Source organism: Carassius auratus, unplaced genomic scaffold (genome assembly GCF_003368295.1).
Source record: "Carassius auratus strain Wakin unplaced genomic scaffold, ASM336829v1 scaf_tig00027845, whole genome shotgun sequence".
NCBI lineage: Eukaryota > Metazoa > Chordata > Actinopteri > Cypriniformes > Cyprinidae > Carassius > Carassius auratus.
The window spans coordinates 331,573-349,436 of record NW_020525632.1 but is presented as its reverse complement, the minus strand read 5'-3'; the positions used below and the strand labels follow the sequence as shown (position 1 = coordinate 349,436).

General features: G+C 38.9%; 1 protein-coding gene across 6 annotated transcripts in view; it reads right to left on the bottom strand.

Annotated features, from left to right (window-relative positions):
• Positions 1-274: 274 nt before the first annotated feature.
• The window catches only part of LOC113079370 (membrane-associated guanylate kinase, WW and PDZ domain-containing protein 1-like), a 141,858-nt gene continuing 124,268 nt past the window's right edge, over positions 275-17,864 (bottom strand). For 5 of the 6 annotated variants that reach the window (XM_026251622.1, XM_026251619.1, XM_026251623.1 and 2 more), the window contains exons 19-23: positions 9,784-9,871; positions 9,551-9,602; positions 7,549-7,692; positions 6,851-6,989; positions 275-2,970 (exon numbers count right to left, since the gene is read on the bottom strand). In XM_026251622.1, coding sequence (XP_026107407.1) covers positions 1,940-2,970; positions 6,851-6,989; positions 7,549-7,692; positions 9,551-9,602; positions 9,784-9,871 — 1,454 coding nt within the window. In that variant the 3' untranslated portion in view covers positions 275-1,939. The remainder of the gene's footprint in view (positions 2,971-6,850; positions 6,990-7,548; positions 7,693-9,550; positions 9,603-9,783; positions 9,872-17,864) is intronic. The other variant, XM_026251621.1, reaches the window with a different exon arrangement.

The window sequence follows — 17,864 nt, the reverse complement described above, 5'->3', positions numbered from 1 at the left end:
CAAAAAAAAAAAAAAAAACAAGCTTTACTGTGTGAGTCCACGTCTACTTGAAGTTAGGCTAATGTTATGCATAATTTCATGAGTCAAATGAAGCTATGGGTAATGCAGAATACACACACACACACACACACACACACACACACACACACACACACACACACATATATATATATATATATATATATATATATATATATATATATATATATATATATATATATATATGCATAGTTTCATTAAAAAAAAAATAAAAAGAAAAAAACATTATACCATACACATGTACTGCTTTTATTGACAAAGAAAAAAGCATTTAAAATCCTTATAACTTTTCAGAGACCACAGACAGTATACAAGATCTCTAGAAAAAAAAGCAGGCTATCCATCACAGATATTCAACCCACTTCCTTGAAAAAACCTCAGTTTCTCATCCTTCCTGGAGAGAGGGAAAAAATAAAACTTTACATGTGCCTGATTCTGACCCAAGCAGCAGCACAGTGCAGGGCCAACACTATGCTGCTGTCTGGGGAGTACAAACATTACCCATATTCCTCATGAGCAGAGTAGAAACATATTCACATTTTCTTCTAGTTGGACAGCATTTTTTTTTTTTTTTTTGTACAGAGAAAAGGCAAAAGTACCTTAACTACACAGGTTTGAAGTAAATACAGTAATAAAATTTGTACAAAAGACAGCAGCTGATACGTTCATTTTGATACAGTACTATTCAGATGACACTGAAGGAATTCCCTGTTCTCGTTCCTCGTTGCAAGATTATGGTCCTGTCGAAATTCACGAAACAGCTGTGTTCCCATACAAATTCTTATTGCATCTACAGATCACTGAAATTCAGTGGCTCTCGAGAGCAGGATGGAAAACGAGTGGTGGCTCAGTTTGGCAGATTGTGCCAGGTGCAGTTTTTATGTAGTCTTTTGGATCGGAACTGGCAACCTGAATCTTCTGTGCTGTAACTACATTCAGCTCATTCATGTGTGCTGTGTCCATGTGTCACATTTATTTTTTTAACACATTTTGTAACACAAGCTTGTTAAGTGATTCCGTTTGTTCAGAGCATTTCAATTGCCTTTGGTACTTTACTTTATAGAGGTAAATGTGGCTGCAGAACGATTCAATGTAACGATTCAAAATAATTCAGACTTTTGCTTTAAAATTACTGCTAAATAGAAGGGCCACTAAGAAATGCAAGGACTAACATTTTTTTTTTTTTTCATATATCCAGTGTTAGTTTTTCTTAGTTTAATGTATCAGCTGTATTCCTGTAGCTCATCCAGTCAGTGGTTTGATTCCCAAGGAACACACTGACATACTTATATGGTAATTCATAAAAAAAAAAAACTTGCTTTAAGCTTATGTTGGGTCAAGTTCTCTCAACTGTGCATATGTGCCTGTAGTCTAATTCATAGTGATAACTGAAAAAAAATGTGCCACTATATAATTTTTCCACTTTCATTTTTTTCCTCTTTTTTTTTTTTTTTTTTTTTTTAACTAATAGGGGCTCATGCCTCAGTCCAGTGCAGCATTGGAAAAAAAAAAAAAAAAAAAGTCAGATATTATACAACAGACCAAGACTGAATTATGCTTTTTTTCATCTGGACATCCCATCAAGTTACATTTCAATTTTTTTAAATAAATATACAGCTTAAATATATATTAATCAATTAAACAGTAGCATCATAGTCTGACTTCAGGTTTTGCCACACATCTATTAAAATGAACAAACAAAGAAACAAACATTAAATGCTTGTGCTCTGGTTCAGTAAATCTCAATTTGGAGAAAAGAGGACACGCAAAATAAAGACACATTTGAAAAAAAATGTGTCTTTTAACAAAACAAGGATTGGAACATATAAAAACAAACAGACTGATGAAAACTAGAAAAAGAAGCATTGTTCCACTGTGGTGAAACTCAGTCCCGTGGAGCTCAGATGCTGAGGTCTGCGTGGTTCTCCTTGTAAAGCCGTCTCTTGCTCGGAGAGCTCTGGACGAGGCCGAGGCCCACATTGCTCCCGTTGGCACTGCTGGCTTTCAGTGCATTGTAATAATCCCTAAGCTGTGGAGCAGCACTCTCTTCCAAGTAACTTCCATCACTGCTGCTGTCTGATGTCCTGCGGGAGCATCTTTCAGAGGCTCTGAAGTATCCCTGTCTCTCAGCTTGACTGGATGGAGAGCTGTTGAGCAGAACATTCCTGTTCTTTAGGCCACGTTCAGATGTGCGAGCAAGAGCATGGGTCGTGGGTTTGTGGGATCGCTCAGGGGTGAATGTGAAGTAGCCCTCTTTGCTGTAGTTCTGATGGGGAGTTTGGGGCTCTTTTTGGGGCCAGAAATGCTTTTCTGGAGTGGAGATCTGGCACAGCAGGTCCTGGGTAGAAGCTTGATAGCACTGTTCAGGGGACTGATCTTTATACGAGTGTGTTGTTCGCCGGTCCACAGACTTGGCCCTACGGCGGTCTGGAGAGGTGTTGCGCTTCCGGGTGGAGGAGCGATCCAAGGACCCGCTACGCTCCTGAGACCCCACGCAACTCTGCTTCTCTATGGATGATTTGTGGTCTTGCCTCAGTAGATCCTGGTTGGAGGTTTTCCTCCCAAATCCGCCATCTTTCCTCAGTGTTTTGAAGAGCTTGGCAATGCCGCTCTCTGACTCAGACTTCTTGACCTTGCGGTGAGAGTTGTTTTCACTTCTGTCAGGGGACGGCGAGGGGCTGTGATGGTTGTTACAGGAAGGCTGGTGTGGAGCGCTGGAATACAGTCCTGTTCTGTTGTCCCTCTCTTGTTCCCTGGCCAGATGATGCTGCCAGTCTTTCAGTTGCTGCTGCTTGGGCTGGGATGGTGTGTAATGCTCTGATGTATAGCTGGACTTGTTCGGATGATGAAAGGGGCCGCTGACCAGCAAGGTCCTCACTTCCGAATAATTTTGTGGCCTGGGTGAGGGAGGGTAGCTGTCATTTGGGCTGTCTGGAAATAAATGAAGAAAGGCATTATGTTAGGTCGCTAAAAACACTTGGCTATCAACAGTTTAAATGTCACACAGAACTTTAACAAACAGACAAAAATTTCATACATAACCATCTGTACAAGCAGTCAAGGATTTGAACACACATTTATTTGTGTAGGTTTTTCATTTTATAAAAGAGTGGGTGTGGAAATTATGTAATGACCAAGAAAATGCAAAACAAATATAAACTCCCTTATATTTATTTCGGTTTCTGCAAAATACTGTACCCAGCTTTTCCCCAAGATTAAATCTCTGAAAAACTATTATATGGTTCATCTGACCAGGCAGCTGTGGATGCAACCACAAGACTTGAAAAGACGCACAAAGTCACTTTTACGGACTTTTAAATTAAATGTTCCCTTCTGGTGGAATGAACTCCCCAACACAATCCAAGCAGCTGAGTCCTTAGCCATCTTCAAGAATCGGCTTAAAACACATCTCTTCCATCTTTATTTGACCCTCTAACTTTAACACTCACTATTCTAATTCTATTCTTAAAATCTAACTACCTTTCTTATCTTTTCACACACACACACACACACACACACACACACACATACATACATACATACATATATATATATATATATATATATATATATCAGAGATGGGGACTCGAGTTTGAGACTCGGACTCGAGTGCGACTTAAGTCGCACAAACAGTGACTTCAGACTCGACTTGAGACTCGTCCTCGAAAGACTTCAGACTCGACTCGGACTCGAGCTCCGGGACTCGTGAACAATGTTAATTTTTAGTAAACGTCAGATGAGCTCGCTGTTAGAGTTGTGACGTTCGCGAACGAACCGATTCTTTTGAACGGCTCATAAACATGAACGATGGGAGCCGAGTCACGGCTGGAGGGGAGCCGTTCTTTCTGTCGCTCTTTTTTCCTATGCGTGTTTCAGAGCGCGTGTTTCACACAGATGCACACAAATGAGCTCCTCCGCGAGACAGAACAGTTATAGGGGGAGGGGCGCACCCAGCGCAGGCCAACCCTTTATAGCGTGATGATATTAGTTATTAGTTGTGCACGCATCCTTCACGTGAGTACTCCAGTGGAAAAAAACCTGCGTGCCTCTGTCATTGGGTAGGAGCGGAGCCATGACGTTTTGCACAGATATTCATTGCAGCCCACTTTGTTATTGTTCATTGACTTGAAGGGGCTGATGTCCTATTTGCAAAGTTTACAGTAGTAATAGTATGTAGACATTTCCATTTTATTTATTCTAATTTTATCTACTTTAAATATTTTTGGTTCTCTATCAAAATGTTCTTGTGTGATAACAATGTTCTTGTGTGGAAGTGTTTGTAGTAAAAGCTGTTTTGCACAGAAATTCATTGCAGCCGTTTTCACTGTTTTTGATGTTTATTTGTGAGTAGGTATTGTATGAATAACATAAGTCAGCGTAGCTTTGTTCATTCTTAAGCCAGACAAGAGGTGTGCAGCTATACAGCCAGGACAGACAGAAGGCCATTACTGAATCCATAAATGCAAAATACAGATATTAACTTAAAAGTAAAGCATTCTTGGTGTTTTTGTCATGTTGCAATAGCCTGTTTACACTGATTATATACCAAAATCAAAGTTGATATTGTATGCTAATAGATAGAGTTGTCATAATAACATATTACATGCTTTGAATTCCTTATATATACCTATGCAGTGTTCTAAGCAGCTTGGATGGGTCGCTGTACGTGATGCAACATTTATTATAACCAGAGACTTAATATAATAAAGAGACTTGAGACTTGACTTGGACTCTAGCTCAGAGACTTGAGACTTGACTTGGACTCTAGCTCAGAGACTTGAGACTTGACTTGGACTCTAGCTCAGAGACTTGTGAGCATCTCTGATATATATATATATATATATATATATGCTCCAATACTTAAGCTCCCACCAAATAGTGGGATGAATTCTAAAAGTGCTGTCCATTGTATTTGTTAAAACAAGTATGTGTTGAAAGATCTAATAATAAAATGTGGCATTCTGTAGTTTTGTCGCATCTTCATCTTTTAATCATATTTGCAAATGTCTTGACTCCACAGCAGAGAAAGCAATTTTGTCTTAACTATTTCAATACTTATGGAGCCATTTAGTTTAGCAAGATATTCAAAATATATCCTTTTTAACACAGCTTTTCCTGAAGAGTTTTATTTTCCTGAACATCCAACATTTTTTTTTTTTTTTTTATGTGCTTCAAGAAGTATGCAGACGGATTTGAGTCTTATCATAGTAGAATCAATGCATGGCAATAACAAGCAGCAGGCAGAATAGCTTGAACCTCACTCAATTTCCAACCTTCCTACTCTTTCAGAAAGAAAGACTATACGGACTTCCTGAACTCTGACTGTGTGATGACATTCTGAGCTTCAAACATCACTGTTGAAGACAAAGCTGTACTGTGTCAAGACTGAGAGACTTGAACTGGTTGTGTCCTATGAACATGTGTAGTACTAGGGTCCAGAGGACAGGTTCAAGAAGCACTGCTTTGGAGCATACTATCCCATTATGTTAAGATAAAGATTTTGCAAAGGACAATTGAACAATGATGTTAAACTTCAGGGTAACAACAAGATGGGTTGGTAAAGAATGTCTTCCCAATGAACTATGCCAAATTACAGGGTGAAGCAGGTGCCAAATGTGCATTTCTGAAACCACTGACATTGGCAAATCCTTACAGATGTGTCTTTAAAGACAGCTGGTTGCTCCTGGAAACACAACTGCAGTAATTGTTCTCATCCACATTATGGTTCATGCTATTTACCTACATAAACAGAACTTTTTTTCTCAAATTAAAGGTTAGATTTTGAAGGACATGAAGGATGAACACCAAAAACACTTTTTCATGGCCTGATTGATTATATTCATCAAGGGTGTAAATATATGTGGAGGGCACGGTGTGTGATTACTGTAACACTTTGTTGGACCACCTGATGTTATTCTATATGGATTAATAAATGTTAATTAATCTGAAGATGAGCATATAATTTTATAAAACAAGTTATATCTTTTGATCACAAGTCCAGAATACAAAATTGCACTCATTTCATTACTTGCTTATGGATGAATATAACATTTCGCTTAATTGATAAAGTTTACTGTAGTATTTTATTTTTTATTTGTGACCCAGTCAAGTTGTTGAAACTTTTTTGTAACATTCACCCATCTGTGTTACCAGTGATATGAGAGCACTGCATGTCAACATCATCCACACACTCTACATCACACAGGCATCCATCGGGAACATGAACCCACTGCACGTGCGATCAGAGGGCAGCAGCAGAATGGATTCACCAGGGTTAGATGAAAGCGTGGCATGAGAGCAGGCGAGAGCCACAACACGCGTGCGCCAAGCAGAGCTTATAATGTGTGACTGGGTGACAGGAAGGGGTTGAGACACAGAATGTCCTCTACAAACCGTGGCTTGGTTTTGACCCATTAGGTAGAAGCAAGGCTCGCCCAACTTATCATTCCTCAGACAGGCAGCAAGATGGGGGCCCATCATAGCTGAGGATCCCACCAGAAAATGAGAGATCAGGGAGAGAAAGAAACAGAGATAGATAAAGAGAAAGGAAACATGCAGCACTCAGACAAATGACAATTTTTTTTTTTTTTTTTGCTGACTGAAGACTATTTAGAAGAACTAGATGAAAATCTCACTCTCTAGATGAATACATCAGACTACCTAACAGAGGCTGATTGATCACAAATCAATTGCAGAGAACAAAAAGAAAAGATTATTTCAGGATCAATTCAAACATTTAGAACAAACACTTCAAACCAAAAATCAAAATGCATAAGACTTCAAGCAGGAGGTGAACCTTTTTGTTACCCACCATACTCTGGGACGGATCCGTCTCCTCTCTTCAGCAGCAGTTGAGCTCGTCTACCTCCGGTCTTGATCAACTCGATGGCACGAGAATGCTTCATATTTTTCGTACTTTCACCATTGATCTCCAGTATTTCATCACCAACCTGTGAACAAGCCACCATTAACTTATGGGTGGCTCAAGATGGCATCGTGTTGATCTAGAAGTAATTTTAATGGTTTAAGTAACTTTTATGTGACTGTTTTTGGCTTCAAGAACTGCAGTGTGTGTTAAGTTAGGTGAACTCTACCAGGAGCAGGCCTGGACTCCATTTGGACAGACGTTTAATAATTCTGGTCTACATATTTTATGCCATTTTGTATCAATGGCACGAAAGAGAAAAGCTTTTTTGTTTTATAAAAAAAAAAAAAGAAAGTGTGCTTGTTCTTCAGATGCTATTTTTTGGTATCAGTGGGGAAAGGAAATTACGATTTTGCATGTAAAGATTGTCATGACTGGCAATAATGACATTTTTTCAAACTGAATCTTTTTTAAAGTATGTTGCTCAGTATTTTGTAATGTGTATTCTTCAACATTGTTTACTTCCAACATCGATGGTTTATGTGAACAAAAAAGAATCTGTATTTTTAGCACACAAATATTTGATAACAATTTGCTTTAAATTCAACACATGCACAGTGAAAAAGATTTTAATCTTTTTTTACCTTCATCTTGCCATTCTTGGCAGCAGCTCCATCCTCAGCTAATCGCAGCACGTACAGATCCATGTTGTACTCCTTTCCTCCTCTCAGACTGAAGCCAAAACCTTTACTCTCTCTCTCTAGATCAACAGAGTAATAGTCTGCCTCCTAAACACACACAAACACAACAAAAACAATAATCATACATGACAACTATTTATTTGTTTTATATTACATTACATGCACTTAAGCCAACAGACTTATTTAAGATAACTACATGTATTAAGCTTAGGGGCAGGTTCAGGACCAGTTTTGTCATTACTACAGTAAGCACACATACAGGTATGCACATGCAAAACAGGACTTTTTGAGAGAGGTGTAAAATGTTTTTTTTTTTTAAATGATTATTATTAATATGTATTTTATTTATTTATTTATGCAATGCTATGCCTCTACACATCTAATATACCAAATAAAACTTTGAGCTTGTGTAATCTGGGAACCATAAGAATGGTATTAATTCACATACAATAGGCTATACATTACATTTTCATTTGCTAATGAATAAAAAAAAAAAATTATTATAGCCTGATATTAATGCCAAATATGCTTTCAATAATGTTAATTTGTTGACATTTCAATTTTGAAAGAAAGCTCATCTCTAGATCAATATTCTGTCTTGGAGACGTAACCAAGTTAGCAGATCTGGGCCAATGCTATGTTACCGTCTGGGAAATTAGGATATTTGTGTTTAATATTCAATCAGGATGGAATAAATAAAGGATTCTTCAATCCTTTATTAAGTCTTAATGTTTAGTGAACTTCACTAAACAAATGTGTGTGTGTGTGCCACGTAAACCAGCAAAAGATAAAGATGCAAACATGCAGGCCAAATAGAAAATGTATCCATATCTAAGTTGGTTATTAGCCTGTTCTCAAGAAAGAACTGGTTTTTGAGAGACTGACATGCAACGCGGCTGTTTGATTGGTGAGCGCGCTGTGCTTAATCCATTCATTCGTATCGTAGCCTAAGCTTTAAATCATTGCCTTTTAAATATATACAACAGAACATGTATGATGCATTATTATAGGTGATATTATTTTTGCCAAGCTCTGATTTCTGAGAGATGCAGAGAGAGGCGACAACAATGCTGTGTTTGATTTGCACTCTTTTCACTCATAGTCAAGTTTACATTCATTCACTTCACACTCGTGACTTTAGAGGTCTCTGTATAATATTGCACTGATCCCCTGGCTCACCTGTTATCTAGCGAACACCAGACTGTGTCAGCTTCAGCCGAGTATGCAGGCAGAATTCACTCGACTACTTGACTAGTCTATGCAAGCCCTAATATTTCGACACATTTACGTTTTTAAAAGAAAAACATTGTTAAACTTAAATGATAACAATGAAAATTTATATTAAATTAATATTTTAAATAAAACAGATTAGTGCATGTTACCAGTTTTCCAGTGTAAGGTTAGCTACACAACGGTTATTTAAGTGGTTTTTGTCTGCAAAATAAATCAGCAAATCTGTGTTTGTTTTGTCATTATGAGGTACGGAGTGAAGAGTGATGTGAAAATCTTCTTTAGCCATTTTAGCATTCCCACTGATGCATATGTGCTTTATGGATGTATAAAAAAAAATAAAAAAAATCAAATCATCAAGAAGTACACAAGTGAGTGCGGATCCATTCTTTTTTATTTGAAGTCATTAGCATTTTGATTTATCTACACAGCCTAGTAATTTCACTTTCATTTAGTATAAGACTGCAAACTGTATAAAAAAATATAATAATGGGTCTGAATATTTTTAGCATATGTTCAGCCTTGAGAAATGATAGTACAACAAGTAAGAAAGAAGAAAAAAGTTACAAAGCAGATAGTAATCTGCTAGTAGGAGTAGTCCTGATCCCTTAAAACATTCATATCCCAATTTAAGGAAGACTTTTTCATTAAGATACTGTGTGCAACACTGCAATCAGACCTGTCCTGTTTTCTGTTATAATACAAAGCCTCTCACCTGACTGTAGGTTGCTGGTTGGGTCAGAGCTTTTTTGGGTTTGTTATTCCTGCTGGATGAACAGAAAGAAAAGTAATGTTACTAAAACTTTTATTAGTAGTAGTAGTAGTAGTAGTAGTAGTATCAGTACTTAATCAATGCATATAAACTTACAGTACATACATACAAATGTTATACAGATCCTGGTTAAGTGTGTGTGTGTGTGTGTGTGCGTGTGTGTGTGTGTGTTTCACCTGTGCTCAGTGTTGCTCTGAGGTGTGTGTGTAGTGGTTATGGTGGCAATCTTCTCTGCGTTGGTCAGTAGGGATGCATTTGATGTCTCTGTTTGGTCAGAGAGAAAGACAGTTACAATGTTTTAAAACACTGCTAAATCACACAGAAATGCAGCTACAACTGGCAATCATTGGGGTCCAAGAACATGTGGAGAATATGACCAAACAGACAAGATCCTATAGATTTATTTAAACTGTTGACCAATTTCAGCTCTTTCATTCAGCTGTGTGTCCAATGTGACAAAACCGGTAGGTTTTTTGATGTTTTGCCCATGCACCTTGACTATGTTTCATTGGTTGTGTTTAAAACAGTCTTTCCCAAACCTGACCCCAGAATCCCACCAACACTGTAAAACTATTGTATAATCTCTAGATTCAGGTACTCTCAATGATTCAGATTCTAGACCATTAGCCACCTGAAATATGAGTAAAAATGAACTAAAGAAAAATTAATTCATAGAAGTGCTACTTATAAAATTCTTATGAAAATGACAAATTCTTATAATATTTGGTAGAAAGAATAATCTCTCTCTCTCTCTCTCTCTCTATCTATCTATCTATCTATATATATATATATATATATATATATATATATATATAGATAGATAGAGAGAGAGAGAGAGAGAGAGAGAGAGAGAGAGAGAGAGAGAGAGAGAGAGGTGGTCATAGATTTTTTTTTAAAGTCTAGATTAATCTCACTGTAATCTTAAAATTAATCTAGATTAATCTAGATTAAAATGGCTCATTTGAATTCTCCCAAAGGCATTCAGAATTTGTGTGCTAACCAAATAAAATAATGATTTAAAGTAAGTCTTTTAGAATGGGTTTCTCAAGCCAGGTGGTGCATTAGACCAGGGGCTCATCTCCTGTTTCTATAATGCGTCAAAAACTGCTTGAGAAAGCTGTAAACTAATTCCACATTGCACAAGGTGCAAACAACATGTTTCACACATAATCCGTCTGCACTGCGTATGCGTTTCTAATTTTTTTTACGCACCCATGTTAACGGATTGCAGCATTACGTGGTTGTGGTCCGTCAGTGCATTCCAGAAGCGGTGCGTCTGCAGCAGTCCAGCGATGATTTACGCACCGAGTAGCGGACTGCAACACGTCTGCTTCAGCACCACATACGTAATGCACACGGACTGCGTACGCACTGTAGACGGAGTATGAAACAGGCGTGCATCTTGTAGAGGTTTCCATTGGGAACCTACTTTAAAAAAAAAAAAAAAATCCCTGAAGCAAACCAGGCGGCTTCAGCTGCATCCATGTTAGCACACGTTTGATGTGGTAATTTCACAGTAGGCATTAGGGCTGTCACTTTTAGTTCGAAAATAGATTGCACAATCGATCGGACCAACCAAAAAAAGTTTAGAAAATGAAAATAGGGAATCGATTTTAACCAAATATGTACACTATTTTAAAATAATTAAATGATTAAACAATCTAGATGTAAAAAAAACTCACAAAAAAGCAGAAAAAGAAAATAAAGAATTCCAAAAGTACAGTATGCGTTACGAAAGCTAGACAGAAAATACCAGCAATTTTACGCGCCTATGAGACCCAGTGACGTTGAAAACTACCTCTTATGCTACGTTCACACCAAACATGAATAGAGCGTCTGGCGCAAATGATTTCAATGTAAAGATGCGTTTACGTGCGTCTGGAGGTCTTGCGCTGCGGTAGACGCGAATTCGCCTCATTCGCACATCTAGTTACAGGAGTTTCTGAGTTATGAGACCATTGCAAGCTGACAGTAATATCCCCACCTTGCGCAGCTGTACCTGAGTGTCCCTGGGACATCAGTGCGGTCGGAGCACGTCTTCTCAACAGCTGGACATATAGTGAATAAAAAACGCTCGGCTCTGGACCCTGAAAATGTTGATCGACTTGTTTTCCTGTCCAATAAATTTGTAATGGCCCGAGCCTTTTTGCGCGTTTCATGCCTGCCTAGTGCCGCCTAGCCTAAGTGTCAGTTACATGCAATAAATAAAAAAAAACACATATGGCCTGTTCTCAAGTCCATATTAAAGTTGTATTTTTTTGAACAGTTGTTTGAAATTGATTGAATCATTATTTAAAATAATCTTGGAGATTATTGAAATGCCTAAATCATAAATGTAGCCGGGTTGAAGCCTGCAGTGATGTTTTTCTTTTGTCATGGCAGCCGTCCCCTCTGCATATATATTTTTTCGAGAATGTTGCACTCCTGTTGCTGTTTGTTATTCTGCACAAAACTTCATGCCAATAAATAAGAAATATTGCTGACTTGTGCGTTTCCACTGCTCTTTTTATGTTCGTCCGTTATTTGACATTCAAAAAGGAAAATCGATGGAAAATCGATTTTACAATCGATTCAATGAACTTGGGCCTTAAAAATCAAAAACGATTTTTCACAAAAGTGACAGCCCTAGTAGGCATACACAGGTTCGAAGACTTGTTCTCACCCCCTACAGTGCAATTTGGCTAGGTATACACCTGCGCTAAAATATCAATGTGAAAGTCATCATAGCTCGCCTAGTATTGACCCAGCTCTCAAGAGGGCCAGGATGGAGGTGCACGAGGCACAGCCTCTACACTCTCGCCCCCCTCTCCATTTATCAGTGGGCAGCAGGGCCCGGTTAGAGAATGCTCTGCCTTCTCATGCGCCCCCTGCCCAATCACAGAGCCAGGTAAAAGTCGCATCACTCATTTAAGACTTCATTCCGGTACACTGTGCCTTCCGGGTCTGGTCCCTGTGCTCCGCCTCGCTGCCCCACCGTCGGTATGTCTGTGGTTCCCCTAGTTCTGCTTGTTTGTTCCTAGCGCTCTCCAGACCATCTTGCAGGTTCACGAGAACCATCAGACTCGGCTATACGATTCAGTTCGCCCAGCAACCTCCCAAATTCAGGGGCATATGGTTCACCTCTGTGCTGGACAAAGATGGTCCCATCTTGTGAGTGGAAATCGCTGTCCTGCTGGCGAAGGATGCGATAGAGCCGGTCTCTCCAGCCGATATGAAGTCAGGGTTTTACATCTCGTACATTATTTTACCCAAGAAAGGCGGTGGGTTACGGCCAATCCTGGACCTGCACATCCTGAACCGGGCCCTTCACAAGCTCCTGTTCAGGATGTTAACACAGAGACATATCCTTCAATGCGTTCATCCACAAGATTGGATGCAGTGATCGACCTGAAGGACACACACTTTCATGTCTCAATTCTCCCCAGACACAGGTTTCTCTGCTTCACGTCCGAGAAGCAGGCATATCAGTACAAGGTCCTCCCCGGGCTGTCCCTGTTGCCGCGTGTCTTCACTAGGGTCGCGGAGGCAGCCCTCGTTCCCTTGAGGGAAGCAGGCATTTGCATTCTCAACTACCTCAACGACTGTTTCATATTGGCCCAGTCACAAGATCAGTTGTGTGGACACAGGGACGTGGTACTTAACCACCTCAGCCGGTTGGGGCTTTGGGTAAACCGGGAAAAGAGCAAACTCTTCACTATGCAGATGATCTCTTTTCTCTGTGTCGAGTTGGACTCGGTCGACATGACAGCACGTCTCTCAACAGAGCATGCTCAGTCAATGCTGAAGTGCCTGGAGTCATTTCAAGGCAGGAAGGCGGTTCCACTGAAACCGTTTCAGAGGCTCCTGGGGCATATGGCATCTGCTGCCACTGTCACGCCACTCGAGTTTGCTTCATATGAGAAGCATCTGAGGTAGTTTCGTGCTGTTCACATCCCAGGTTAGCTCAATCATGCAGCCCGACAAGCTCTCATGACAGCCCACCCTTCCGGGAGAAGGGCGATTCCACCAGAGACTGTCCAGCTGATCTGGAGACACTTTGGGACACTCAGGTAGACCTGTTCGCCTCCCTGGACATGTCCCAATGCCAGATTTTCTACTCCCTGTCCAAGGGGACCCTCGTCACGGTTACTTTTTTTAACTAAGTAATTTTTTTAATAATTCTCAAAGTTTTGAAATTGCTTGTTTTATTTTTGTTCTTCATGATTATTTTACTTTCTTTCATGTAAAGCACTTTGAATTACCATTGTGTACGAAATGTGCTGTATAAATAAACTTGTCTTGCCTTGCCTTTTGTTGACTATAATGAGAGAACTTGAGTTTTATTAATCAGTCCATTCATTAGAGTTTCATTTATTTAGCTAAATCGTGCAGGTTTAATTTTTTTCGTTTCTTCTTTTAATTAGGCCTAAATAATGGAAGTGAAATTATACAGTGCCTCATATTTTGCTAAAATAAAGAAAATAATTTATAAAACATGCAACAATTTCTCAATCGGTGTACAGAGAATGTCAGTATTCTCACATATTAAACCTATATTTTCATATTTTAATTTTAAATTCCTTTAATAAAACAACATGCATTTTTGTCATGCACTACTTTGTTATCCATTAACTGTCCTTTATTTTGACCGATAACTTCTTGGAAAAAGATATGTCTGTATACTGATTGTATACTGTTGAGAAATTGTTGCATATTTTATTAATTACTTTCTTTATTTTAGCAAAACATCAGGCACTTTATAATGTCGCTTCCATTATTTAGGCCTAATTAAAGAGTTGTGGATTCTGTGCTGATCCAAGTTGATTTTGGATCATTCAAGTGCCATTTAAGTATAAAATGAAGTTTGGCAGCAAGCTGATATAGCTTAATGTCCGGGGGCACAAGACCTTCACATCTACAAAGAGGCTGTATCTCAGTCTAGGTCTTTCGCCAAATAAAGGAAATAATGAAGCCATGCAACTATTTAAGTGCTTTGTTGGTAATGAGAACTGGTAGCATTTGAAATGGGTATAGAAGGCGGAGTAAAATATTCATTTTGACCAGGTGGAAACAACCTAATAGAGATAAAGGAAGATTACACCATCTATTACGTTTTCTCTTCTAATCTAAGTCCTTCAATCAATTGGTTGTCTCTAATGGCCGCAGCCAGTGGTTCAAAAGCACGTGCGAACAGCAGTGATGACATTGGGCATCCTTGCCTCGTACCACGTGCTACAGTAAACCTAGGGGATTTAAGACCATTAGTAATGACTCTCGCTGGGGGGAAAGAGTACAGAATCCTAACCCATTTAATAACTGCATCACCCAAGTTAAATTTAGAGAGTACAGTGAATAAATATGGCCATTCAACCCAATCGAATGCCTTCTCAGCATCTAATAAGATGTCTAATACAGAATTTGCATACTGATTTGAATATTGAATTATGTTAAAAAGCCCTCTAATATTATGAGCTGAGGATCTGCCTTTGACAAAGCCTGTCTGGTCAAGATTCGATATTTTGGGAAGAAGTGATTTAAGCCGTGTGGCTAAGATCGTCGCCACAATTTTTGTGTCCACATTAAGCAGAGAAATAGGGTGATAAGAACCGCACTCCTCAGGGCATTCGCCTTTTTTCTTTTTTTTTCTTTTTTAGAAAAACACATATGTTGGCTGCTATCATGGAGTCAGTAAGCCTGTCAGAATGAAATTAATACTGTATCATTTCATGCATTAGGCTCCCTAGCTCCATTTTAAATTTCTGAAAAAATTCAGCTGTAAACCCATCGGGCCCTGGTGCTTTTCCTTTGGGAAGGCTATTAATACAATTCAAAATTTCACTAAGTTTAATTGGTTTGTTTAGCATCTGTCTTTGTTCCTCGGTTGATTCACGTAAATTTAGATTTGCAAGGAATTTATTCATATTATCACCAGAAAAATTGCCTGATTGGAATGAATAAAGCCTCTTATAAAATGCCCTAAAGATTTTGTTTATTACTTTGTTATCGTGATGGCACTTGCCTTCTTTATCTTTGATACTGGATTTGACCTGGGCTTGAGATCGGTTCTGCAATAAATTGGCTAGATATTTGTTGGGTTTATTGGCAAATTCATACATCCTCTGTCTAGCAAAGAACACAGATTTTTCAGCTTTATTTTTAATAATTGCTTCAAGAGAGGTTTTAATGGTTTCTATCTTGGCCAGGAGCACATCTGATGGGCAGGTATTATATTTTGTTTTTAAATCATGGAGCATCATTTCTAATTTTCTCTGATCTGCCAGCTGCATTTTTTCTGTTTGGATACATAGGAGATACACAATCCCATAATATATGCCTTACACATTGTGAAGTGTGTGAAGTGACATTCAGCCAAGTATGGTGACCCATACTCAGAATTTGTGCTCTGCATTTAACCCATCCGAAGTGCACACACACAGAGCAGTGAACACACACACACACACACACTGTGAGCACACACCAGGAGCAGTGAACAAACACACACACTGTGAGCACACACCCGGAGCAGTGTTCATCATTTATGCTGCGGCGCCCGGGGAGCAGTTGGGGGTTCAATGCCTTGCTCAAGGACACCTAAGTCATGGTATTGAAGGTGGAGAGAGAGCTGTACATGCACTCCCCCCACCCACAATTCCTGCCGCGAGACTAGAACTCACAACCCTTCGATTGGGAGTCCGACTCTCTAACCATTAGGCCACGACTTCCCCCATTAGCATTCTCCCAGTGCAAATTCGGAGAGACTTCTGGGGTTCTATTGTCCATAATAAATAGTTTAACTTGCTCTTTAAGGTAGGATTCAAAATTTGATTCAGGAACGAGCCATAGTTTGAATTTCCAGGAAGACGGGTAGTATATTTGGTTCAATAGGCCTAACCTAAGAAAAACGGGAGCATGATCCGAGATTACAATGTTGCCAATATTACAGTCTATTACATTTTGGAGTGAAGTTTTGGGAGAGAAAAAGTAGTCTATTCTGCTTGCAGTTTTATGGACACCAGAAAATAATGTGTATTCTCTATCTCTGGGATGCAGAGCTCGCCAAACATCTAACAGACCAATTTCTTTACACATCTCATTAAAAGCTTGTGCTCTGTTTGAAGGCTTATCATTAGATGGTAACATTTTGTCATTTTTTAGTAGTATTGTGCAATTAAAATCACCAGCAATTACACTATGTTCACATTGCCATTCAACAAACTTGGAAAAAACCTGTGTAATTAATTTGTTGGATTGATTAGGGGGCATATAGACTTTCATAAGGGTAATGGGTTGTCCAGCTAGTGTAGCTTTAAGCAGGATAAACCGTCCTGATTTATAGAAATATGTATTAATATCTGATAGTGGTATACATTTATTTACAAGAATGACAACTCCCCTACTTTTACCGGTGAATGACCAACATAGACTTGTCCTGCCAGTCTCTCTTCAATTTGACATGCTCACTGTTTGTTAGATATATCTCCTGCAAAAATGCAGTGTGAATTTGATCTATTTTAAAATTATTTAGAATCTTTTTTTTTTACTGGATTTTTAACACCCTTTACATTCTAACTACATATGTTTAATATTGTTTTATTCGTTGCCATAGCCAAGGGTTAGTTAAATATTCCAGCTGCACCAATATGTGAGATACCCTGCCATGTTTTGAAGTGTGTGTATTCTGCTCCATTCTGAGACACAGGAAAAGTATAGCCACAGAGTTGAATAGACGGTGGTAGCATGTATGATATTGAGAAGAAGAGAAAAAAATAGGTAGAGTTGTGTTGCCCTGCATGTTGAACATAAAACATAGAACTATTTATATTTACCAACTTTGACATTTTTGGAAGAAGACAAGGGAAGTCTGACACTGGTCAGTTTCACATTTGAGAACAACAGTGATCGCCACTCGGTCTCCTTGGAAACATTACATGACCGAAGCTTAGATAGAACAAACAAAGAATGCTGTACTCGAAGAGTCGCTGGATATATCATAGCGAAGCAAATTCCTCGTTCACGGAGTTGTTTCTTCACATTTCCAAAGGCTTGTCTTTTTCGCACTATGGCCACAGAAAAGTCTTCAAACATAGAGATGTTTTCTCATTTATAGATCAGCTGACTCGCAGATTCGCTGCTTGCAGAATGCACACCTTGTCTTGAAAATTATGCAGTTTTAGCATCAATGTCTTTCTCCTGATGTAGGAGGGCGCGAAGGGACATGATGCGCACGCTCTATCTTTACCTGGTGGTCATTGAATTCAACCTTAAACCAGGTCCAGAG